A 27,606-nucleotide genomic window follows, 5' to 3' on the forward strand; every position below is an offset into this window, starting at 1 on the left:
ATAAAGTTCAGAAAAATCAGTGGTGTAACAAAAGATGTCATTGGTGTAACGATGTTACTGCAATATGTTCATTTTATTGCTTTTAATATTATTTTTGAAAAGCCTTTTAAAGTCTGAGTGATCAGAATTTGCTATTGATCTGTTCAACTCTGTTAATGATCAATTAAAGGCAATTAATTTAAATTTATCGTTGAAGTTAATTCAAGAAAAATCAGTGGTGTAACAAAAGATGTCATTGGTGTAACAATATTACTACATTATGTTAATTGTTTTGTTATATTATTTTTGAAAAACCTTTTAAAATATGAGTGTTCAGAATTTGCTATTGAGCTATTCAAATCTGTTGATTATGAATTAAAGGCTATTAATTTGGATTTATCTTTGCAGTAAGGTAAAGAAAAGTCAGTAGTGTAACACAACATGTCATTGGTGTCACAGTATTCTTTGAATTTGTAAATGTTATTCTTACCTGTTGATATTATTTGTTTTTCAATGCCACATTTTGAAAATCGTTCTCCAATGATGATTATTAAGTAATTCAAAGCATCATATGGCTGTTGATTTGGTTTACTGCTCTAGTAAGTTGCAGAAAGTTCAGTGGTGTAACAGGCGGGGTAACAAACAATATCAGTGGTGTAACATGCGTATTTGCTAAGATTTAATCATTTCAAAAGAATAATTTAACAGTTAGACTGATATTTTATGATAACTGAAAGCAGCTTTAATACCAATGTATACATCACACATGATTAGTCTTAAGTATACAAGTTATATCAGAAGAAATATCATATGTTACCATTTCATTCTTCTCACACCAAGACATTTTTGCTAAATTTACAATTACATTTGTGAGAATAATGAAGTGATTTAATTTATATTTAAAAAAAAAATAGTTTGTAAATAGTGACAAAAGTGAAAAATTCCTAATCTCACATCAAAGTTTGAAAAAAATTACTTTTATGCTTGTTACACCACTGACAGGTTTTTTTCAGTGGATACTTTAAAAAGTTAATTTTAAAAATATTTTGTTACTTTCCTGTGTGCAAATTATCATGACTGCATTTTTTAATGTGTTGACCATTCAAAACAATAAAGAGATAATTCAATATGATGCTTTGTATTTTCATATTTTTCATAGCATGAATTTGGCCTTTTTTTGAGAATGACCCATGTATAAAACCAATATAAAACCATGAATCATATCCCACAAAGATACTGAACATATGTATAAAACCAATATCAAACCATGAATCATATCCCACAAAGATACCAAACATATGTGTAAAATCAGAATAGAACCATGAATCACATCCCACAAAGATACCAACTATATGTATAAAACCAATATTTGACCATGAATCACATCCCACAAAGATACCAAATATATGTATAAAACCAATATGCAACCATGAATCATATCCCACAAAGATACCCAATATATGTATAAAACCAATATACAACCATGAATCATATCCCACAAAGATACCAAACATAAGTATAACACCAATATGCAACCATGAATCATATCCCACAAAGATACCAAATATATGTATGAAACCAATATGCAACCATGAATCATATCCCACAAAGATACCCAATATATGTATAAAACCAATATAAAACCATGAATCATATCCCACAAAGATACCAACTATATGTATAAAACCAATATGCAACCATGAATCATATCCCACAAAGATACCAAATATATGTATAAAACCAACATACAACCATGAATCACATCCCACAAAGATACCCAATATATGTATAAAACCAATATGCAACCATGAATCATATCCCACAAAGATACCAAACATAAGTATAACACCAATATTTGACCATGAATCTAATTCCACAAAAATACTAAACATATGGCTAAAACAAATATAAAACCAAGAATCACATTCCTCCAAACTGCCAAACATGTGTATAAAACCAATAAACAAACATGAATTACATGCCACAAAGGTACCAAACATGTGTTCAATATGGAGCGTTAGTGCAAAGGAAGACACAGTCTTGACTCTCATCAGAAACAAATTCCGTTTGATGTGAATGGACAAAATAGTTGGGAAAATTATAGGAATGGATCACAGAAAATCAGTAATAACACCAAATACTAAACCAATATAAAACCATGAATCACATCCCACATAACGTATTTCCGCTACCGATATATCCCGATATGCTACCACGAGAAACATCTCCAAATATGCTATATCAAGTAAATGCTTAATAACAAAGTGTATCATGACACATGTATGTGCACTTGTGTACATTTCCAGCCAGGACAGCAATGTTGACTTCGTGTTTTCCACTTCTAATGCACAATGCTTCTAATACAAAATACACCGCTAAGTTTGGGCAGGGAAGTATTGACAGGGAGTGTCGCCCAGAAGCTTAACAAGAATATCAAATTGTATTTCTAATATACAATGCTTCTACAGTTTTGTTTGGGCAGGTAAGTGTTCATTGAGAGTGTCAATTAGAACTGTACCCCAACATCAAATGTTATGTTTCCCAGCTCCAACAGACAGCTGGGATACCTCCCCTGTTGACATTGCTTCTTGGAAAATTGGAGTCTTAATGTGTATAATAAGACTTGTCGTCAGTTTGTTTCATATTCGACCTTCTCCTTCGTCTGGTGATGATGACGCCCAAGAAGATGGCAATGACGGCAACAGCGATTGCGACGCATCCAATGCCAACCACGGCTGGAACCATCCATGTTCTGGAGCCACCAGTGCTGATCTCTCCTTTCACGACTGTAGGGATGTAATAACATGACATGTTAGGGACACCACAAGTTGAAGTGTTTTATTTATCGATGCCTCTTATCCAGCTGTTACAGTTAAAGTTAGCGAGATAGCTGGAACGGTCAAATTGATTGTTATGTATCCATGCCAGTGTTATTACTCCTGTTTGTTTGTTCTGCTAATTACCCCGTAGGTGGCTACTCTGCAGATGACTGAATATCGGTCATGTGGAATTTGTTGGAGTAATTTGTTAGAGTATTTCATTCAAAAGTGAACTTACAAAATGAGACGGCTAAAGGAAACGACAAAACGTTTGGTTCGACTAGGTCCTTTTAAAGAGTTTTAAAAAGATAATTAAGGAGTCAACAGACATGTTGGTTTCTACATCCGAGAAGATTGTGAAGCATATAGTGGTGTTGTTCAAGGCAGCAGTCAGCTCTATGGGCCACGCTGACAATCGATATAAACACTTGTTTATTAATTGTACGGTTGTTAGTATTGTACTCACTGATTCCAATGAATATTGGGGAGTTAGTTGAAGTGGGCGTGATGCTCTGTTCAAGGTTGGAGTTCTCAGTTACATTGCATAGAATTACCTGCTTGGACGCCATTTTCTTCAATAGTGACTTTGAAAGTTCTTGACAAGGTGAGATCTCCTTCTTCAGCCTGTCGTTTCCTTCGGCCGCTACACACCGGCTGAAATTTGGAGCGGAATGTGACTTGGTGAATGATCAGTTCACGAAAGTGAGTGAGTGAGTTAATATTTTAACGTCACGTCGGCAATATTTCAGCCATATCGAGTTCACGAAAGTGTTTGGACAAAGTTACACTTTATATTACGCATGACTGTTGATAATGTTGTCATATTGATAATCAACGTTGATATGAATCCTCAGTTTAAAAGAGTCATTAAACACCAAATAATGACAAGGTCTTGCATACGAAAGCAATGAAAACTATGAAAGGAAAACGAAATACCCCGGTCCAACATATTACCCCTTTCTGAAACAGGACAGAACACAGCAAAAATTACTCCTGGAGCGATGTCATGTCTATAAACTGCTAACGGCTACCTCTGTGCTGGGTGCTGAAGAAGGAATGCTGCGATTTTATCCCCCTGCCTCACTGCCAAGGGTAACCTTCATGTTAAACGACCGCAAAGTAAATTTTTACCATAACAGTTGAAGCTGCATTACTGAAGACTCTAAATCGGACTTTTAGGACCAGAACAGGGTTGGACAGACTCATGTCATGTTCAAACACAAAAAGCCTCAGGATGAAGCAGATTGTGTGTTTCTGTCCGGCTGGGGAGAAGTAGGGGGGCTCGATGAGGATGGCCTTGTAAACTTGAGGGGCGCACCTGTTAAATCAAATACTTTCGTTGGTTACATACAGAAAGTCCATTGGTTTTTGAGATTGGAAATGTGATCTGATACTGCTTAAAGGATTCTGGAATTCATGTCCAACACAACATCTAGTCACAGTGTAACTGTGCATCGTAAGACATTCAGCAAGTGTTAATAGTTACAAGACTTATGAAAGCAGATGGCAAAATTTAACGTCACCTCGGCAATATTTCAGCCATATAGTGCCGAGAAAGGTTTTCAAAACACAATAAATATAAGTTGTTAAATAACCAGTCATTAAAGTACTGTAAAATAACTAGGGTATCACAGATGATGTTTAAAACTAGCATGTAAATCTAAAACTATTTTATTTACGGAGACCATACAATATGAAAACAGGCTATTGGTCGCCAACAACTGAAGATAGATCACTACAGGGACTTACAGTGCGTTTGCTACCTGCATGGACCCTAGATGGATTTACGGTTATGAGAAAGGACATACATAGAAGCTGAAGTTTGAACGTTGGTACGTAAACATGGGATGTAAGTCTGAATATTTTTGGATGAAAAAGTATTTAAATACATTTGTAAAATATACACATTTTTAGATTTCAACATTTACACTGACCACTGCACATGTAGGAAGGCGTGGAGTTATCCCACAGACGACATCCTTCCCTTTCATAGTTAACCTCTTGGCTTCATATGGACAGGTCTTCCGACCTCGCATCAGGTCCGTGGTTCGAATCCCATTGCGACACATCAAAATGATATGACCTCCACACTAACATGCCACGTTTCGAATGAACACTTACCCATAATTGTACAGAGAAAGAGATCTCTTGTCCAACCCTGCTCTGTTGTTCTGGACGGTGATGGAGTGGATGATGATACCATCCTGTCCAGGTACTGGAGATGAAGAGCGAACGCCAAGATGATACAACTCGCATGCTAATGATATACTGATGACGTAATCTAATGAGGCGTGGAAAATTGTTTACATTATAAATCACTGGTTCGTCTGGACCTGGCGTCATTATTAGAATTTACAGTTAATAAACTTGACCGCACCTTTTAAAAGGAATACTACGTTGTACAATTTAGGTCATGGAACACCTTCATATAGCTGGGATATGGTGCAATACAAACTTCTTCTATAAAGAAACGTGTCTGATCGCTTCCCGCAGTTGAGTGACTTAACCGTTCAAGAGACTGCAAGAGAGACTGCGTGCTGGTGACAAGACTCCTATGGAGTTCTTTGACGCTGTGGGGCATTTGCTTAAACTTGGGTAACTGCTACTATAATGACTGTGTTGCCTGTCTGAACTACATGTGTTTATAATGTGATTAATTATATAGCTTAATATATTCTTATACATATATGGCTTAGTATGCTGAATACGATAATTTTTGTACCACTAAACATTAAATTACCTTAATTTTTTGTATACATGCTGAATAAAGTCATTATCCATCAATTTGGATCAGTCCATTACGTATTAAAGGTAACACTGATATGTGTACCTGAGTGCAATTAACCATAACTTTAGTTGTTTTAACGTGTCTGACAAATGGCACGTTTATCTTTTGGGAGGACACCGTCCAAAATGTTTGCTGAAGGGTGGAATCTTAGCTTGGTTTGTATGCACCATTGCCGTGCTAACAGAATACCCTAGCTGAGCAATCAGCATCACTTCCTGTTGGAGGCTGACATGATGGCAATACTGTTCTTAGCGGCATCAAACACAACTCGCTCACTAATATCACTACACATTATCACCAGTACGATATATTTTTTCATTCAAATTGAGGAAGGGTTGATGCAGTACGTAGGGCAGGATAACGATGCCCTATCTATGCCTAAATGATCTATTACAGTAAGTTTATATGCTTCACGTTACGTTTAAAGGTATGAAATATAACTATGATCATAGTATGAAACTTGCTTATTTCAAAGAAGCACAATGGTGTCTTGGCTAGAGGAATACATCTCTCAGACAAAACAACTTTCAATTCTAGCGAGGTTCGTACAATACATGGATGAACGATTGATGAAATAGGTGACAGGTTAGTGAGGGGGTGATGTCTGTTTGCCACAACCTTAGTTACCAGTGTCCCCGTTAAATGACAGCGTCTCAGCCATATGTGACAGGAAAGCCCGAAGTGATGCGCTTCTTAGGCTTTTACCACTCCGATGAAACCCACGAACATGGGTATGGTGCTGTAAAACCCAGAACCGTAATTGTGGCGAACCGAAAACGTAATTGGTGGCTTGCGTTCACAAGGGAAGCAACTCTGCTAATCGAATTGTGACGCCTGAGACGACCAGACCACCCACGCCATCGGGAGTTTGTTTAAGTGTTGAAATGACATTAGAATATATATTGTGGGGTTTATAATTCTGAAATGATACCCAGGAGCTATGAAATTCGCACCATTTTGAACGGACAAGGTTATTTTGACATCAGTTCCCAATGCTAGAATGGAAGGGAGTGGATTTCCATCTTTGGCTGTGGCGTCCATATTGGCGGGGACAAGTTTGCTCGTCCCACCCTGGAAAGACGTGACATCGTTGCTGAAATGTTAGAAGACAAACGTGACAATAATTATTTACCCAAAGATGAGTATGCATAACCCGGTAAAATAAAAACATTGATTTTGGCTTATGTCGTTTATACCTTCGGGGTCATTATAAATTGTCACCAATAGCAAGTATTAGTTTGACACCCAGGAACAGAAACATTACTACAGATTATGTATTGGTTTGTCTCTTAGTTCACGCCGCATTCGGCAACATTCCAGCTATATCACGGCGGTCAGCGAATCTTATCATCCATCCTCTTTAATCGCCTGTTACGACGAACATAGGTTGCTGAAGATCAAACAACCATAATTCTGATACCCACGGGAAGTTATACTTGCCACCAACCTACCTGGCCGACTGGCCTTCAACGCCGATGTTGTAGTTGACCTCGAGGGAGTTGTTGTTAAACTCACAGGTGAAGGTGACCTTCTCATCAGTGCACTGCCTGACATCTCTGGTGTATTGCACAAACAACTGGAGTACATAGGAGGTCACGTTGCCCTGTGATAATACATAACAGCAATAGGAAAGCGTAAGTGAGACGCCCCATGTGTGTACAGTCCGTTTGATTTCATTTGAGACCGAGGAATTGCTCGTTAACATAAAATCTAATAATTGCAACAAAACCAAAATTTGCACAGTCACATGAAATCGACAGATCAATTCCGAAAAAAAGGTTGTTTAACGAAGAGATCATTATTTTGCTGCAAGGGGTAGTGGGTGCAGGGTGGGGCGGCGGGAGCTAGTAGAAGAGCCAGATGTGCGAGTTGCACGTGTGAAATTGAAATTTCACTACACACGTTTGTTGATTACCTGGCTGTCTTACCACCAAGTGATTTTATTGCAATTATTAGATTTTGTGTTAAAGGTCACATGCAACGTAAAACACAACTTTGCAGATTCTGATACCTTTCGGTATGGACGTACCGAAACAAATCATCAAAAATGCAAATTCAACTTATAAAGTTGAAAAATAACGCGATTAAAAAAACCGCGCGAAATCGGAGTTCAAACGATTCACTAATTTTCCCCCCAATTTTTTGGGGGAAAACGGGTTTCAACAGCTGGGCTGCGCTCATAGCATGTGCGCAGTGAAATAGGTTCGCGAGCTTTTTATATGTTATGACAGTAAATAAACTGTTTATATAATTTCATTTGTCTATTTCACATCACGTTCTTCTTACCGAGTCACTTTCTCAGTTCGATACTTAAAAGCAATGTCATTATTTAGCGTTGACACAATTTCTAACTGTGATATAGATATGTCGTTGTCACAGACAAAACTCAATGTCTTGTTTTATTGACACCTGTGTGTCTGCCTGCCTGTCTGCTAATGACAGTATTCAATACACAACTGCGATCACTGACCACATGCAATTCGAACTTAACACCAATCAGGCTATACACCATAAACAAAACACATTGATTTATGGCCCGAGTTCGGTCTATGTCACATTATGTAAATACACAGACAGGCAGGAGTGATACTTGAACACATGACATGTTATGATGTCTGTTGATTGCAAAATGTTATACACAAGAAATGAGCATGTATTTACAAAACCCAACATCTCCATATATACACACACACAATGAACCGTGAAGGCGGCATCTGCTAATGAACCAGCCGTTACACTTGAGTGCACACCCACCCGCTCTGACTGGGTTCGGTATCCCGGCTGCTTCGTTTCGAGGGAGGTAAACCCAAGTACAAAATATTGCACTTTTGATTTGCGATTATACGCTTATAATTTTGTTTATTTGTTTTTTCATAACCAGCAATGCATATTATATGTCATGAAGAAGTGATAATTGTGTTTGAATAATGTTTGATTTTTTGGTTGCATGTGACCTTTAATGAACAATTCATCGGTCTCAAATGCAATCAAACGGACTGTATTGATTAATGTTCGTGAAAAGAACACACAAAAAGACCAACAAAAATAAAACACAATATACCCGTTATCCGTGTGTCACTATTAGCATACTAAATGTGAATGTTTTAGCTATTAGTATACCGAATATGAAAGTTTGTGCCAGCCGTCTGTATGACACCATAAGAAGAACAAACGTGAATGTTTGTCTTCTCTACGTCACCATCAGAATGAAAAATGTAAATGTTTGTGCTAGGCATTCTACGTCACCATCAGAACGACAAATGTAAATGTTTGTGCTAGTCTTCTCTACGTCACCATCAGAATGACAAATGTAAAAGTTTGTGCTAGTCTTCTCTACGTCACCATCAGAATGACAAATGTAAATGTTTGTGCTAGGCTTTCTACGTCACCATCAGAATGACAAATGTAAATGTTTGTGCTAGTCTTCTCTACGTCTCCATCAGAATGACAAATGTAAATGTTTGTGCTAGTCTTCTCTACGTCACCATCAGAATGACAGAATGACAAATGTAAATGTTTGTGCTAGTCTTCTCTACGTCACCATCAGAATGACAAATGTAAATGTTTGTGCTAGTCTTCTCTACGTCACCATCAGAATGACAAATGTAAATGTTTGTGCTAGTCTTCTCTACGTCACCATCAGAATGACAAATGTAAATGTTTGTGCTAGAATGACAAATGTAAATGTTTGTCTTCTACGTCACCATCAGAATGACAAATGTAAATGTTTGTGCTAGTCTTCTCTACGTCACCATCAGAATGACAAATGTAAATGTTTGTGCTAGTCTTCTAGTCTTCTCTACGTCACCATCAGAATGACAAATGTAAATGTTTGTGCTAGTCTTCTCTACGTCACCATCAGAATGACAAATGTAAATGTTTGTGCTAGTCTCTCTACGTCACCATCAGAATGACAAATGTAAATGTTTGTGCTAGTCTCTCTACGTCACCATCAGAATGACAAATGTAAATGTCTTCTCTTTGTGCTAGTCTTCTCTACGTCACCATCAGAATGACAAATGTCAAATGTTTGTGCTAGTCTTCTCTACGTCACCATCAGAATGACAAATGTAAATGTTTGTGCTAATCTTCTCTACGTCACCATCAGAATGACAAATGTAAATGTTTGTGCTAATCTTCTCTACGTCACCATCAGAATGACAAATGTAAATGTTTGTGCTAGTCTTCTCTACGTCACCATCAGAATGACAAATGTAAATGTTTGTGCTAGGCTTTCTACGTCACCATCAGAATGACAAATGTCAAAGTTTGTGCTAGTCTTCTCTACGTCACCATCAGAATGACAAATATAAATGTTTGTGCTAGTCTTCTCTACGTCACCATCAGAATGAAAAATGTAAATGCTTGTGCTAGTCTTCTCTACGTCACCATCAGAATGACAAATGTAAATGTTTGTGCTAGTCTTCTCTACGTCACCATCAGAATGAAAAATGTAAATGTTTGTGCTAGTCTTCTCTACGTCACCATCAGAATGACAAATGTAAATGCTTGTGCTAGTCTTCTCTACGTCACCATCAGAATGACAAATGTAAAAGTTTGTGCTAGTCTTCTCTACGTCACCATCAGAATGACAAATGTAAATGCTTGTGCTAGTCTTCTCTACGTCACCATCAGAATGACAAATGTAAATGTTTGTGCTAGTCTTCTCTACGTCACCATCAGAATGACAAATGTAAATGTTTGTGCTAGTCTTCTCTACGTCACCATCAGAATGACAAATGTAAATGCTTGTGCTAGTCTTCTCTACGTCACCATCAGAATGACAAATGTAAATGTTTGTGCTAGGCTTTCTACGTCACCATCAGAATGACAAATGGCTATAACGTCACAAGAGAATACTTATCATAGAGAATGTCAAAAGAGAATACCCACACTAAAGGACGGTCCGAGTTCACCGCAGGTGCCGTTGTAGGGTATGACGGCGGCATAGCCCTTGCACCAATCCACGATGCCGTCGCTTGGGTCCGCTACCGGCGGAGCAAGAATTAAGCTGCATGCGGAGACCTTCTTGAAGTTGTGTACATATATATCCCCGCCAAAAGTGTTTACGGATAAAGGCGTGATACAGACACTGAAGTTAGCAGGATTGCACTGGTGAAAATCTGAAAATATATGGTAGAGAGGTTTGGAAAGAGTGAGCAAGTGCCTTCAGCTTGATACCCCTCTGAACGGTATTCCAATTTCATCACATTAGCTAAACGTGTGAAGAAAGCCCGAAGTGAAGAACTTGTCAGATGTTTTACCAATTTAGTGAAACCCACGAGCACGGGTATGATGGTGACAAACATGGAAACATACTCGGGGAGAACCGGGATTCGACCCAGGTCGGTGGGGTAGCCTAGTGATTAAAGCATTCGAGCGTCACGTTGTGAGGAGCCCAAAGCATAACGTTTCTTCAACGTAAATTTGCAACGTTCTTATTACATTGTGGCATAACGTTATACGTTGTGACAACGTTGTGTCATGACGTTACCAATCACAACCTTCCCACAACGTTGTGTGTTAGCTGGGATACTACTCTAAAGAATATTGAAGTTGAGTTGAAGCATTTCCAATTCTTTCATACCACTGATGTTTATTTGCCATGAACTACCGAAAACACGTTTAAGACATCCCAAATCTTCTATATTCCTATAGTTGATATATCACATTAACTCTAGTAAAATGAAATGATCGGCTCTTCGTAACGTCTTTTGAATTAAGCCACTGGTTGGCGTAAATCAGAATTTTACATGTGTACTTCATATAACATAATTACCTTGTTTACCATATTTAGTCTGATAGTTGACTTACGATAGATACGTCATTTACTGTAGAAATCATGCCGGAAGACAAATATATCAACTCACATGCAGGTTTATCGCAAATGTCCCCTGCAAAACCTGGATCACAGATGCACGTGCCGTCCACACATGTTCCATTCACACACGCTGGACTGCACTTCGTGGTTTTCGTCGACGCTAGAGCACACGCAAAAGGTCAAGGTCACAACACACACGTCATCATTGTACTGTATTGCACAATCTGTGATGTGTACAGTGAAGTATATACAGGTAGACACAGCAGTACATCAGACAATATAGCACGTTGAATATGCAATATTGTGTCTGTCAACAGTTTTCAGTCAGAAATCATTATATTTATCTGCCATTTTTAGTTCTGTCGTTAAATGATAAGATTCACAGAACATATGATTGTTGGGCTAAGACCTGTGTTGGATCTATTGTTTGACAATGGGGGCAACAGCGACTGGAACTACATGGAATATTCAATGCTTAAACACAGAGAACATCATCCTTATTGTACCTAATCATAAAATAGGTGAGGATTGCAAGCCGCAATGACCACAAAATAATGGCGTGATGGTTTACCTATTCCAATGGTCGATCACAGAAAGGGATACGTCATTTCGACGTACCTGTGGTGTTGGATGTGATACGTTTTGTATTTACGTGTAATCTAATGTTATTAAGTTTAAAACATTACTTTCAATTCCACAGTTTACTCCCTCGAAACCAGAAGTACAGTTGCAGAAGCCAGTGTATGGGAGGCAGCCGTCGTTGTTGCAGGTGCCATTGTTGAGGCAGGGTTGACTCTTACCCCTACCACAGTGGAAGGAATCTGGAGCTGATGTGACAATCACAAGACATTGGGATGTGAATATATTGATACAATGCAACGACTTTAAAGAGTGACTATTTGAACTGAACTAATTAGTATAAATCAGAATATCACTTAGGATAATAGCCAAAACAATACCATTGGCATGTGAAAGAAGTATTGTGTAATCATAACAATTCCTGAGGCAATCTGGGTTTACTCAAGCATTTTGTTTTTATTGGAGTCAACGTGTTAAATGGGTAAAACACCTAGTTCCAAACATACATTTCCTCAAAATATTGCCATTTGAAACAGGCTAAACCGTCAATTTTACCACAGGGTTTAAACACAGTAACTAAGAAACTGACCATCGCTGTCGCTGATGGTGACGGCCACAGTGATGTTGTTGGTGATCTCTGCGCCGGTGATGAAAATGGTAAACACTTCTTTGGGTTCCGCCAGCTGTGGCAAAATGTATTTTTCATGCGTCAGTTTGTTTTGGCATGACTGACTGAAAATGGTTTTACGCCGCTTTTAGCAATATTACAGCAATGTCACAGTGGGAGACACCAGAAATGGGCTTCACACATTGTACCCATGTGGGGAATCGAACCCTGGTCTTCTGCGTGACGAGCGAACACTTTAACCACTATGCTACGCCACCGCCCCTGTTTTTGGCAATGAGGCATTGTGGCAAAAACATAAGAACATGCAGTGTGACTGCTGTTTCTGTGGTGGTCACGACCAAAGCCATAAAAACTCTCAAAGGTCAAGCTGCCTTCACACTTACCCATCCAACTGATACTCCTTACTTAATTTTGCCAGGCTTATTGTCTTCATACAGGACCACAGCAACAATTTTCTCCCTTTGGAGACCAATTCAAATTGGCACAAACACTTCAATCAAATCATATTTTGTTCACGTATCACTACAACAAATACCTCCCCCTTTAGACCAGTTTAAGTAGGCATGACATTTTGTAGAAAATGTTTTGTCAGCAGTGACACTCACCAAGTCACTGATGACAGAGGCCAGTGTAGTTGTTACGCTCATTACGTTTTCAGCAAATGTGATATTTAACCACAGTCCGAAATGTGCAAAGTCCGTCCCGGCATCGGCAGTACCAGCGATGATGTGCAACTGGAGTGTGAAGCTGTGGGTGGAGGTGTCGTTCCTTTCAAGTGTCAGAGTTACGTTGTTGGAAGCGTTCTCCTTGATTGCAATGTCAGCAGGCTGCTTCAACTGTACCGGTGGACCTGCAGAAAAAGTGTCTCTGGAGGATGAACATTGTGGGGAAGAGAGTAAGAACAGGTCACCAGTATTCTATTGCTTGTAGAGAATGTCGTCGCTATTTCTTGTTTCGAGTCTAGACCAGACAATCTAGTGATTGGCACCATGAGCATCGATCTATACAATGGGGATATGATTACAGGCATCACAACCAAACCACCAAACCTAACCATCAGATCCCGCTAATCGCATCTTACAACAAGTATAGGTTGCTCAGGACCAGTCGACCTTATTGGAGCGGGTCGTTAAATGCCGTGCCTTTCGATTTAGTGACTGAGTGAGTGAGTTCGTATTTCACACTCAGCAATATTTCAGCTATGTGGAGGCGGTGTGTAGTTAATCGAGTCTGGACCAGAAAATCCAGTGATCAACAGCATAAACATCGATCTACACAATTGGAATACGATGACGTGTGTTAACCAAATCAGCGAGTCTGACCACCCGATACCGTTAGTTGCCTCTGACGACAAGCATGGGTTACTGAAGACCAGTTCTAACCCGGATCTTCACGGGTGCCTTTCAGTGTAACTTGACGGCGTTGGAAATAACATTAACCAGCAGATTGTCTTGCCTACACTAAAGTAGTTACATGTCGACGTGAAGTAGCCGGAATATTGCTCGCTGTGGCGTTAAACACCATTCACTCACTCTCATTTGTTTTGATAAAAGTGAAATTAGATGCTTGTAACATCATATAATGTCATGATTAAAGCAAACAAACGTATGCAATATTTCTTCTCTTCGTACGGGTTTACGTATTGTTTGAAGAATATGATTTTTGTCAAGTAGATTCTTTGAGATATCACTGACGTTCATCGTCGATGATGGTGACTGTCACATTCATGTCAGGTTCACCCAGTATGAAGCCTGTTAGTTGGACCAGGAACGTCTCTCCAGGGTCGAGATCCTGAACAGAGAATATGTAAGGAAATTATCAAATCAATGGATGATTACTATTACTCATAATTGTCAAATATCGGGGGAGATTTTGTCACCTGTTCTTACAGTAAAAGAAAACATTTTTCGTACATATTGGTAAAATCCCGATTAAAAACTAGTTTTAAGCAATACAATGTCACAAGAATATTTGTTTGTTGTTTACCGTTTTTCGAGAATGACAGTGTAAAAACATGGCGCATGTTTAGAGGTATTAGTCGTTTCAAAGATTCAAAGAATACATCAACATGTTGCAAATCAAACAGGTAAAGCACGAGGAAGGTTTACATCATTCTTCCAGGGTTTATACTAAAGACGACACTCTGTGAGTTTAAAACTGAAATAGTATTAGACAACATACGTTGAACAGCACGTCATATCGATACAACAGGCATACTACAGCATTCATGCCTTAGTAAAACAGTTTTATGTAAAATGCCCAAATGTGAAACATTAGTGACAAAAAAATGCCTGATGTAATTCTCAGTTATGACTGAAACCATATATTTCCGTGATTGTTTCAGATGTACATTTGACTTCGCATGTTTTTGACTAGTACCACGGATTAAACGACATAAGCTCTCCTTTTCACGAACATCACTATATGGATCATACTTAATCTCATGTGATTTAGTGCGGTGAGATAGCGGTTAAAGTGTTCCCTCGCCAAGCCGAAGCCCCGTGTTCGGTTCCCAACATGGGTAAAGTGCGCGACGCCTATTTCTATTCTACCCCGACGTGATATTGCTGAACTATTGCTGAAAGAGGCGTAAAACCTAACTCATGTACTCATTACAAGAAGGAAAAGGGGTTTATTGCTTTTTAGGTCGGAAAGTAAACTTACCGTATCATCCAAAATGGCGATCGTAATGGTAGTGGTCTTTTGGTCAAATGGAACTTGCCGTAACGTCTCAAAGACTGGTGTGTAGTCGGATCCACTTGCTGTGTCGTCAGCCGTTGAATACTTAAAGGAGAACGATTCAGTCAGTAAGGTATTGATAGTTTTAGGATGATGAACCTAACAGGCCATTTACTTGACCAGCAGACCAAGCAATGGATATTACATCATGGGTTAACCTTTGTCAAAACGAATTATTTATAACAGAAGGACACCACAACAATACATTGTGTAAAATGCGTTTTGATCCTGAGCACAAACCTATACACGTTCCTTTCATACAGCTCCATACCAACTAGGGCTTGAACAGGAAACTCTGGTACTCCGGGTTAGTAACGTATATTGTACAGTAGAACACGGATATAACGAACTCCAAGGGACCAAGAAATTTAGTTCGCTATGTCCGTTGTTCGTTATTCACATTTGACCGCCATCTTGGATTGTAGAGATGTAGACATTCACAGACATTACCTATATCATGCTGATAAATATGAAGTTTATTTTTATAATAAAATTGAAATAATACAACTACAACTTAAATATATTAATTTTTTTAATGAAAATGCAAGCTTACATTTATAATGTCCAGATAAACCACGAAAGAAGCAAAAACTGTAGCGATTTTTTTTCCATTTGTGACATGTCATAACATGCCCGTGCCTTTTTCTTTTATATTTTCATTTTTATGTAATCAGGCTTTCCGTTCGTTAACATGACACAACAACGGGAAATACCTCCGTTTTCGAAGCTTCGTATGAATAACATGCGAGGCGAATCGTGTGGTGTCTGGTATCGTTAGACAGCTCTGGAACATCAACGATATCACTGTACCCTTGCCGAGAGTATTTTCACAGTTGTTAAAAGCGATTGGATAAAGATTGGTTTCTAATGACGCTTTTTCGCCACAGTATATTGTTTAATGACAATGACAATGCTCCTCCATACTTACACTTCAAGTTGCTGGTGTTGGCTCTTTCTGCCAATGCAGGCATTCGTTCTGACGTTTATATAAATAGGAAGCTTCAGTCAATCTCAGTGCGTGCATGATCAGGGTCCTCTTGGGTCTTATTCAATGTTATAATATGACACTTACGATCATCGGAGCGCTAAGATCGCATGTGCAGATGGGACCAGATCGTGTACATGTGAATAGTGGCCGGGGTACGATCAAACACCCTCTATCAGACTTTTTGTACCCAACCCAAGAGTCCTACAGCGGGTAAAGCCGAGTAATAAGGTATCGGCTACCCAGGTAGCAAACTAAATTTGGACTCGTTCCAGTCTCAATATCATCCCGTTACTTTTGGTTATTTTATAGGGGTGACTATTGAGGGGGAAACAACTATTGCGATAGCAATAGTCTATTGCAACATAGTATTTTTCTCCTTGAATTGTCTTCTTGAAAAGTCATTTCCCAAATGAATGTATAGTGTATATGAAATAAAAACAACTAGTTTTTTAATATCAATTTTTTACCAAGTAGTCTTTTAATATCTGTTAAGAAATTTGAAACTGGGTTCAAATAAACAGTTACAATACAAACATAAAAAACTACATAAATATTTGTCAACGGAAGTCAATTATTAAACTAACGATAGTCATACATACTATCGATGCATCAATAGTTTTTTCTTTCTACCATCGATTAATTATCGGAGGCTCAACAATTGCAATCCATCGATAGTTCAATGCATCGTTACAGCCTAAATTTTTTACATGAAAGTTATAAACACTCACAGTGAAATCCCAAGTGTCGATAACAGGCAACACAGTTTTGGTAACAGTAAGAACGATAGAGCCTGCGGTCTCGTCCACTACTGCAGGGTCCGGTGTCACCGTTATTATACCTGAAAGAAAGTATATTGTTAAATGCTGAAAAAATACCTGAACTTCATTTACATTTAACAAATACACATCCCGATACACCAAAGACATGGACATATGTGTTACAATCAAATACACATCGACTAAAGACATAGACATATGGTGATTGTTTGACAATGGAGTACACAAGGACCGAAGTCATGGACATATGGTGATTATTTGACAATGGAGTACACAAGGACCGAAGACATGGACATATGGTGATTGTTTGACAATCGAGTACACAAGGACCGAAGACATGGACATATGGTGATTGACAATCGAGTACTAAAGGGCCGAAGACATGGACATATGGTGATTGTTTGACAATCGAGTACACATGAACTGAAGACATGGACATAATGAATGAATGAATGAATGAATGAATGAATGAATGAATGAATGAATGAATGAATGAATGAATGAATGAATGAATGAATGAATGAATGAATGAATGAATGAATTTCTTTATTTCCTATAGTAAATTGACATCCGAAGATTTACAATATGCCTGATGTTACTGAGTAAATACATGATGTTAATATGTACATGAATATATATATGAGTCCTAATGACACAAGCTGTATAATTAAATAGTCGATATCGCATACGTACAGAAATGACAGCTATTTGTGCACAGCAAATGAAAAGAGAGGATGGTCTAATACATTTTTCAGATGAAGTACATATTTACAGAATAATAATGCTATTTTTTTTAAGGACTTGGATCAGTTCTTGTCGGGTGCTGTTTTTGTGTTCGCTGTTGAACACGACATCCAACAGGTATTCTATTGGGGACATCCATGGAGTTATTGGCTGCAAGTAATCTGTATGGGGTCTGGCGTTGTCACGTTGACAAACGACACCACATGGCAGCTGATGTACAAATGGTAGGGCAACTGGACGACGAACGTCCTCCATGTAACTGTAACACTGAGGTGTCAAATGTCTGTAAACAGTGATCAGCGGTCTTCTCGCCTGTCCATCCACAAATTCATCCCTGCAACATAATACCCCCTATACAGCGCGACCTCCTAAAGGTACCATGCCGGCCGTTTACTTTATTGAATTTGTACGATTTAAGGTGTGTGTGCCCACTGTCAATTATTTTGAATGTTTGATTTTGTTAACCTACCTCGATTCGGACAGCTATCATGGCAATATCGGTTGCAGTTTAACTGTCTAATAAAAATTGTGATTTTGCAATACATTTTACTTCATAAATATTTTGTGGTTTGTAATTAGATTGATTTTAAACTTTCTTTTGGTCATCAGTTTAACTTTTTGCACTGCCATACTTCACTGCATCACGGCACTCGTGAAGAGCAACCTACTTGTGGTGAGTGCTGGGTAACGCTGATAGCTGATAGCTGATCCCGGGGCAGAATAGGTCCTCAGCACCACATTGCTGATTTTAAGTGAGTGAGTGAGTGAGTTAAGATTTAGAGTCACATCGGCAATATTTCAGTCATATCGTGACTTTAAAAAGTTATGAATTCATAATAAACACAACTGAATTACATAAAACCTGTCAACGAAGGTCACTAAAAATAACTAGATTATCAAAGATAGAGAATTAAACCTAGCATGTAACTGCAAAACAAACTTTTATGGACAATTCAACATAAGAATAACGGGCTATAGATTTCCAACAACTGAAGGTAGATCACCATACTATTGACCATGGGGACTTACAGTACATTTGCTTCCTGCGTGGGCCCTAGCTGGATTTACATTATCCCTTCAGCTGTTAGCAATTTAGACAACTCTAGCCATACATTAAAAATACACATATTCTACGGTTAAAAAAGTGGAGAGTTTAAATTTACTTTGATTGCTTTGGGACTTACGTACCCTCTCAGGTGAGGTGAGGTGAAATTGGGTTTAACGTCGTGCTTGAGAATATTTTGCTCATATGACGACGTGCATGCGTGTGTATGTGTACGTGTATGTGCGGCTGCTTGTACTAGCCAAGACAGAAGCTGGTTTTATAGTGCTAGCCCACTGAGATACCATACCGCAGTGAAGCATGAATACCCTACTCAGACACATTATTCTGACTCCGAGCCGACCAGTCCTTGTACCCATTAATGCCGAGCGCCTGGCAGGGACCAACAAGTACCATATTTTAACGTCTTTTGGTATGACGCGGTTGGGGATCGAACCGGCGACCTTCCGCTCTCCGGGCGGACGCTCTAACCACTACACCACGCAGGCGGTCCCCTCTGAGGAGGACAATAATTTTACAGTACTTTAAGGACTCTCAGGCGACGTGGGTCGTTACTTTTTACAATCAGTCACATGATTTCCTGTTCCAGACTCGACCACTGACCTATTGCTGGAATAAGGCTGAATGCGGTGGCAAGCTCCGCCAGTAACTTGCTGGGTGAATCCAAATTTCGTGGATCAATGCTCAATATGTCGGTCATTGGAACGTCTGGTCAAGAATCAATTATATAGAAAGGTCAGGATCATCCATTTTGTATCCGTTGTGATGGAAGAATAACCGTCAAGCATGTTCTGATTGACTGTATTGATTTTTCCATCACGAGGGTTAATTATTTCACACTTTCATCCCTAAAGGATCTTTTTGGGTGTTTAAAAGAAATTGAATTAATTGATAAAATTCGAAATGGTAGAATGATTGACTACTGTACCTTCAAAAGTTGTTGAAGTAGCTTTAAATATTTGTCTTCCTGAGAGTGTATGTAAGTTAAATTTGATTTAAACTATTTCTCATTCTACGTGGTTTTAAACGCAGTATATTTATTACTGTTAACTGTATTTAACTGTTTGGCTAAACTGTCCGATAAGCATCAATTACCAGAGCTACCTGGTACCATGCGTACTCTAAGTCCCCAAGGTCCCCCCTGTGGTTGCCCACTTATGGGTGCTGACGATCTATAGCCCATTTTCGTAATGTTCAGTTAAGAGAGGTAAGTAGACACTTGCATATTCTTTGTACATATATAATGGAATGTTAACGCCAGAGAATAACGAGTCCTTCCGTCAAGGAAGGGCAAATCAATGAATATAAAAGAGAGAAGCATGACAATCAGTGATGACAGCAGGTGTTTGCAGAAAAGGCAAATGTCAGTATGACGTTCAGGTATAAAACGACTCACCAAGCCAACACCACACCACCGGGACGCTAACCAGCAACACAAGGAATGACGCAGAGGCGGCCATTTGTTTCTTCATCTGTTCGGGACAAGGGAAGACATATTTAAAACATATAACTACGTGCACATCTAAATATGCCAAATCCTCACCGTAAAACATGGCCAAAACGCTTAATTATTACCCTCGTTAATTGATCAGTGTGTTCTGGATTTTTATTGTCTTCTCCCCGTTGTGTGTACATCACAAGTTGCCTTTGGGGTTAACTGTCTCATCGCCATCTAATTCTACCATGTACCCATTTCGTGCAGGATGAAGACAGGCACATTTCGACGCCACTTGCTTTAGGAGACACAACATATGACATATGTGCTTAAGCTCGCAGCAGGACCAAGAACAGGGTGCCGTTCCACTAACCGATCTTATCTAAGATCAATCTTAGCAAGTAACGCCAATTTTACAATCGTCTTAGCTAAACGTTACACCCGTTCCACTAGCCGATCTTAGGCCGATCGTAGCCGGTCCCGATCTTACGATCCGATCCAAGCTTAGATCGAGACTCTTTCGTGCGAGAGATAGAGGAATGCGAGGCACGAGTTATCTCCCTTTGCATAGTCTAGCAAATGATAGAAAGTAGTTTACGAACAAACTGAGTGAGTGAGTGAGTTTAGATTTACGCCGCACTCAGAAATAGTGCAATAGTATATGTCGGCGGTCTGTAAATAATCTAGCCAAGATACATAGCGTTCACTAACATGAGCGTTCATGTTAGTGAACGCTATGTATCTTAGTTATAAATAATCGAGTCTGGACCAGACAATCCAGTGAACAACAGCATGCGCATCGATCTGCGCAGTTGGGAGCCGATGACATGTGTCAACCAAGTCAACGAGCCTGACAACCCGATCCCGTTAGTGGCCTCTTACGACAGGCATGGGTTATTGAAGTTCAATATTCTAACCCGGGCCTTCATGGGTATTTTTCCAACCAAGTGTAAACGTGGAGAAAAAACCTAGAGCAAAATATTAGGGTAGTGAGCACCTTGGTTTCAGGTGCAAGTGCGCGAGAACGCTGGGTATCAAGCATAATATAATAATAATAAATGCATATTTATAGTGCGCCTATTCCACATCCTTGGGCATGCTCAAAGCGCTGTGTACAGATAATTTACACGAGAATATTTACAGCTGAGATTATAAGTAATATACTGAGAACAGGTTTTAAGTCTGGACTTTAAAAATGTCAATTGTGTCAGAGCTTTTAATATGTGCCTGAACCTTGTCAATCAGAATAAACAAGGCGTGACGAGGCTATAACGTATGTTGAATCTGTCAGTGGTCTTGAATAACACGCGGCCTGCCTTTAGAATCCCCCCACCAAATATGCGCAGTGAAATCAAGCATATTTGTATCTTTTTGCTTCAGAACATTGTTCACTTCACGGCTGTCCCTATTCTTAACCATGACGTTGCAATATTGTTGTGCAAATGTGTTACACCGACTCGCTCGGTTGTGTTCCCATGACGACAGTGGTCAGACTGGCCTGACATTTGTAAGGCTTCAGTGCAGTGTTTGTTTACATCACAGAAATATACAAATTCATTTCATGGGGGGACTTTATGGGACGCTCACGGTGAAATGCTCGCTCTTATTTTTCACATAGAATAGGAAAGCCACCATTTTGGTTTCTCTGCGATTGATTTTAGCTATCCTAAATTGGTCATGAGCAACTTAGACTTTGAATCTTAACTTTACGATTGACTTAGGTAAGATTGGTTAGTGGAACGGCATGCCGATCGTAACGTCACGCTAAGATTGGGATTTTAGGGGTTTACGATTGGCATGGGGCTAAGATCGGTTAGTGGAACGGCACCCAGGACACTTTTAATGTGCCGATTCGCCACATGGGCACAAGGTACGTTTCTGGTGTCCCCGCTGTGATATTGCTGTAATGTTGCAAAAAGGAGGCGTAACATTAAACTCACTCATTCACTACACTGCTCAATCACATCAATATTTGGCATCTTAATCTACATGAGCAAGGCAATATTCGGTGCATTAGACTATCCGAGCACAGCAATATTCTCTGCCTTACTGAACCTGAATGTAAAATCAGTCGAGCTAAATACTACCATGCAAAAACTGGTATCATTAAAAACTATTATTATCAATATCGTGACTGTAAAAAGTTATTTATTCAAAATAAACTCAATTTAAGTATAAAAGCTTGTCAACGAAGGACAGTAAAATAGCTAGATTATCCCAGATGGAGAATTAAAACTAGCATGCAACTGTAAATTTAACAATTTTTATGGACCATACAAAATATGAACAGGCTGGAAATCACCAGCAACTGAAGGTAGATCCCCATACAAGGGACCATGGGGACTTACAGTACCTTGTTACCTGCATCGACCCTAGCTGGATTTACATCACCCCTTCAGGTGTTAGCGATTATGGAGAAATTTAGCCGAATATCCTACTATTAAAACGATGGTACTTCAAAAGAAATGGGACTTACGTAACATCTCAGGGGAACAGTATTATTACGTTTCTTCAACCCCCTTCGAGTGAGTGAGTTGATATTTATCGTCACATCTGCAATATTTCAGCCATATCGTGACGAGAACAATTAATTATCATTAAAGATGAAAATAATTAGAAGCTATAAAACTGTACGATGAACAGTAAAACTACTTGTCTATCACAGATAGAAATTTAAAACTAACATGTAATAATAAAATTAAACCTCCATTACAACACAATATACAATATACAAACGGGCCGAAGATCACCAGCGACTGAAGGAAGATGACCACACTAGGAACCATGGGGGCTTACAGAACTTTTGCTACCTGCATGGACCCTAGCTGGATTTATATCATCTCTTCAGCCGCTGGTGATTGTAGTCGAATTTAGCCATCATTTAAAATTACAAAGATAATAAGTTTAAAATATTTGGTAAGATTAATTTACTTTGATTGCTTTGGGACTTACGTACCACCTCAGTGAACCCCCTTCGAAGGCACAGCCATAATAATTTTTCAGAGTGTTCAACGTGGCGCATAGCACCATAACGACACTGTGGAACCGATATCGGCACCGAGGAACCACACGTGATCGACACAGACCCGGCAGACTAAGAGTGACCACCAGGGTCACCAGGTTACCTCATCTACGGATTCGAACCATAACCGCGTCCTCTACAGCATCCAACATACCGCGCCTGCGTAGGATATCGGCCCAGACAGTGAGGAACAGATTGCGAGAAGCAGGACTTCGGGCTCGACGTCCTGTTCGTGGGGTCATTTTGACAGCACAGCACCGTCAACGACGTCGTCAATGGTGTCAACAACACAGAGTATGGCCGCAACTGCGTTGGAGAAGAGAGTGGTTCACAGACGAATCCCGTTTCCTACTCTATCGTTCAGATGGAAGAACTCGAGTTTACAGACGTCAGGGACAACGTTTTGCACCATGCTGTATTCAAGAAGTTGACAGATTCGGCGGTGGAGTGTTAAGGTATGTGCAGCCATCTCACACAGTGGAAAAACAGATCTTGTCTGTGTGCAGGGCAATCTCACGGCTCGGAGGTACACAGACGAGATCATGAAACCTCACGTTCTACCCATCACCCGGAACGCCAATGTCATTTTCCAGCATGACAACGCCCGGCCACATGCAGCTCGACACACAACAGGTTACTTTCAGGCAAACAACGTCCAGGTTGTCATTCAGACCCTTGTTGGGTCCATGGGAAGGAGATGCCAGGCTGTTCTTGATGCCAATGGTAGGCATATGCGATACTGACCACGTTGATAACCTTGACCTTTGAATGTGACATTTCAACCCTGTTGTAATGACCTCGACTTCTGTGTTCTCCATGCTGCACATTTCCTCCTTTGTACCATTCTTCATTAACATATTAAATGTTCCTAAACAATTGAACCAAGACCTTGTTTTGCGTTTCTTTTCTTGGGTAATATAAATTACCCTTAGACCTTGAGGGTGGACAGAATCAAGAATTTTAAGGTTGCTTTTACAGGTTCCACCATATACGATAGGAGCAGTAATCAAGCCAGTGATCGATATAGGGGTAGGAGGGTAGCTTGATCCCCTCTCCACATAGAATTGGAAACGACTTTCAACAAGTCAAGCGCCTTTAGGCATTATTTTTTAGATATTGATATGCGGAAGAAAACTTAAATGCGAGTAAAAAATTAAGCTCAAGAACATGACTTCCTTTACAACTTTCAACTATTTTATAATTTAAAAATAGTTATGGGTCCTTATGCGGCTTATGTTTTCTACAGAAATCTCGACAATTAGCTTTGGAGGTAGGAAAATGGTCACTACCACAGTACAGACCATTCAAATTCACTTAGTAAATTGGAATCCACAACTAATAGGTCCAAGCAGCAATACGTGCCAGTTGCAGGATGTAGATAGGTGTTAGAACTATCATTAAAAAGGCATAAATTGTTATATAAGAAAAAATCCTCAAGTAATTTTCCTTTCGTATTGGTGTCGTTACTACCCCAAAGTGGGTTATGACCTGTCAAATCACCCATTATGACACAGGGTTTGGGAAGTTGGTCATAAAGTGCCAGAAGCGCAGACTGTGGAAGAGAATACGATGGTGGTATGTATAAAGAACACAAGGTGAAAACAATATTCAGTGTCACGCGTACTGAAACAGCCTGAAGTGGGGTATTCAGAGAAACTGGACTATGAACAACACCCTGTCGTACCATAACAGAAACTCCTCCGGTTGCTTTGTCACCTACAGGTAAAAAGCAATGGCACGAGTCTTACTGTCGTAAATCTAATGTATCAGTTGCTTCGAGGATGGTTTCTTGAAAACAAAAAGCTGATGGTTTGTAACCCTGGATTAATAGCTGGAGGTCATTATAATTGTTCCGAAGTCCTCTAGCATTCCGTTGTAATATACTGGTGGAGACTCATGGTGGTGTAACTGGAGATCGCGAATGAGGGGAAGGTCTAAAGGATTGTGCAAAGAAACTTCAATGTGCTTAAGAGCCTTTGCTTGTTTTCTTTTTCGTTGTTTTCTTTCTGGTTTGGAAAAGACTCTTTTGATGGGCTCGATATTTTTTCCAGTATGGCTTTCAGGCACAGATCCCCGTCTCTGGCCAACTGTTCGGCACTGAGGGGTAGATGGCACATCAGTCTGTGTTTCAGTTGTTGAGGTCATCTCAGAAAGCGGATAGAGGAGTTTTTGTTGGCCTGTGACCCAGCTGATTGCTGTCTGGCATACACTATCCACCTTTTGGATGGAAGAAGAGACTGCGACAGAGTACGACTTTGTTAAATTTTTCTTTTGGCGTCTGGTCCGCAACCAATTTCTTGGCGTCAGAGAAAGAAATGTTGTTTGTATATTTAATCTTAATAATACTGGATTCTTTCTCAAATACTGCACATTGCTTTGAGTAAGACATATGCTCACCACTACAGTTTGCACATTTGAACTCGTTTATGCAAGCGGTGTTCTCATGTTTTCCACTGCGGCAGGGCCGAATTGGGGAGTTCTTACAAGAACTAGCCCCATGACCAAATGTTGACACTTAAAACAACGGAGTGGATTCGGGCTATATGTCTCCACACCGATGTTAAGTTATCCAGCTTTGATAGAAGTCGGTATTTTCGAAAGGGCAAAGGTAAACAGATAGGTGTTAGAATTGACTATTCTATCATTATTTTTTTCAGGTGAATCGTCTGACAGATGTCACCCCTTGAGGTTTGAGTTCTTTCGTAATCTCTTCTTCTGACATGTCAGACAAAAATTTCGAATAATCTCGAACAATGCCTCGACACGAATTTAGTGATTTGTAGACTGATACAACCTCAGTATCAGCAAAATTCTTTGCTTTGAGCAGATTTAGAGACTGCTGCCTCTTAGCACATTCAATCAACAGAGCCAGACCGTAGACGAATGATATTTGGTACAGTGCCACATATTCCCTCCACAGCTTTAGACACAACAAAAGGGTTTATCCTAAGTTGGAGACCATTAGCAACTTTCACAACCAGAAATCGTGGCAAAGGAATCAACAGTTAAGACAGAACTTTCATCATCAGGAGATGACACAGTGTCTGCATCAATATGCATCAAATCTTTTATTTGTGTACCGAGAACCAGTGATTGGCGGGGAAGCCATCTTGAAAGGTAACATATTCGACATCCCTGCTCCCCACCCGCCATCGAGTGTCAACAAAGACAGTATTGTAGTGAAAAAAACCGACTACAAACACTAGGGCTACAGGGATGTTATACTCATGCAATATCAACACAGGTAGCAAATATTGCCAAACTGAATATAAGGCAGGTTGGTTCTACCCTGTAAAGGTATTTGGTGACAATTTGAACCTTGAGATCAATAATGCCAGATTGGCCCATGAGCCACCGCCTTCTGGCATAGGACTCTAGGCAATTTTGTATAGCAATAATGTGTTTACTGGAAATCAAAAATGGCCAATACCCAATAAGATAGATGTGCACAACTTCTGTCTATGCACAGGGCACAGGGTACCCGTCTAGGTGAAGTAATGGCTGAAGTGGTGTGTTGGGCAAAATGAACACGGTTCCAGGCTCCCAGTGCCCTCAACCACCAGACTCCCGTGCTCCACCGACACAGGGGCGCAACCCACGGCAAACAGGTTGGTGGGTTGGTATGCCCCCGGGTCCACACGGGGGGTTGAGCTCTTAGCGTTACCCAGCACCCACCACGAGGAAGTGGCTCTTCACGAGTGCCCCGACCAGAGTAATATTCGGTGAATTCGATTGAGTGAGTGAGTGAGTTAAGATTTACAGTGACATCGGCAATATTTCAGCCATATCGTGCCTAAAACAAGTTTAGAATTCACCATGAATATATGTAAATTATAAAAGCCTGTCATGAAAGGACAGTAAAACCAACTAGAATACAGTATCAAGAAATATAACTAGCATCTCACTCTAAAATTTGATTTCAAATAAGGATAATACAATATATGAATTGGCTATAGGTCGCCAACAACTGAATTTAGATCACTATACTGGGTACCATGGGGACTTACAGTGCCTTTGCTATCTGCATGGACCCTAGTTGGATTTACACCATCCTTGAGCCGCTGGCGATTGTAGGAAATGTTTAGCCAAACTTTAAAAGAACGAAAATACTACGTTTTAAAAATCTGGTAAGTTTAAATTTAACTTTGAAAGTTTTGGGACTTACGCATCCTCTCAGGAGGACAACAATTTTACGATACTTTAAACCCCTTCGAGGATACAGCCA

General features: G+C 39.7%; 2 protein-coding genes and 1 long non-coding RNA gene across 3 annotated transcripts; 1 reads left to right on the top strand and 2 right to left on the bottom strand.

Annotated features, from left to right (window-relative positions):
• Positions 1-883: 883 nt before the first annotated feature.
• On the bottom strand, positions 884-2,040 carry LOC124278396. The gene is made up of 2 exons (XM_046714111.1): positions 1,246-2,040; positions 884-1,191 (listed from the first exon to the last, which is right to left on the bottom strand). Exons 1-2 carry the CDS (start codon positions 2,028-2,030, stop codon positions 1,029-1,031), a joined length of 948 nt encoding a protein of 315 aa, XP_046570067.1. The 5' UTR covers positions 2,031-2,040; the 3' UTR covers positions 884-1,028.
• Positions 1,912-2,100, top strand: LOC124278397. Its single transcript, XR_006899079.1, has 2 exons — positions 1,912-1,999; positions 2,034-2,100. It is a non-coding gene; the product is annotated as an uncharacterized LOC124278397 (long non-coding RNA).
• An 897-nt stretch (positions 2,101-2,997) lies between these two features.
• On the bottom strand, positions 2,998-27,422 carry LOC124278399. The gene is made up of 15 exons (XM_046714113.1): positions 27,389-27,422; positions 20,321-20,396; positions 17,070-17,179; positions 15,279-15,398; positions 14,309-14,405; positions 13,220-13,464; positions 12,576-12,669; positions 12,094-12,234; positions 11,457-11,567; positions 10,480-10,709; positions 7,038-7,189; positions 6,540-6,679; positions 4,920-5,013; positions 3,930-4,116; positions 2,998-3,452 (listed from the first exon to the last, which is right to left on the bottom strand). Exons 2-15 carry the CDS (start codon positions 20,394-20,396, stop codon positions 3,330-3,332), a joined length of 1,920 nt encoding a protein of 639 aa, XP_046570069.1. The 5' UTR covers positions 27,389-27,422; the 3' UTR covers positions 2,998-3,329.
• Between the last annotated feature and the right edge of the window lie 184 nt (positions 27,423-27,606).

The sequence above is a fragment of the Haliotis rubra genome, unplaced genomic scaffold (genome assembly GCF_003918875.1).
Source record: "Haliotis rubra isolate DU_JTF1 unplaced genomic scaffold, ASM391887v1 Scf236, whole genome shotgun sequence".
Lineage (NCBI taxonomy): Eukaryota > Metazoa > Mollusca > Gastropoda > Lepetellida > Haliotidae > Haliotis > Haliotis rubra.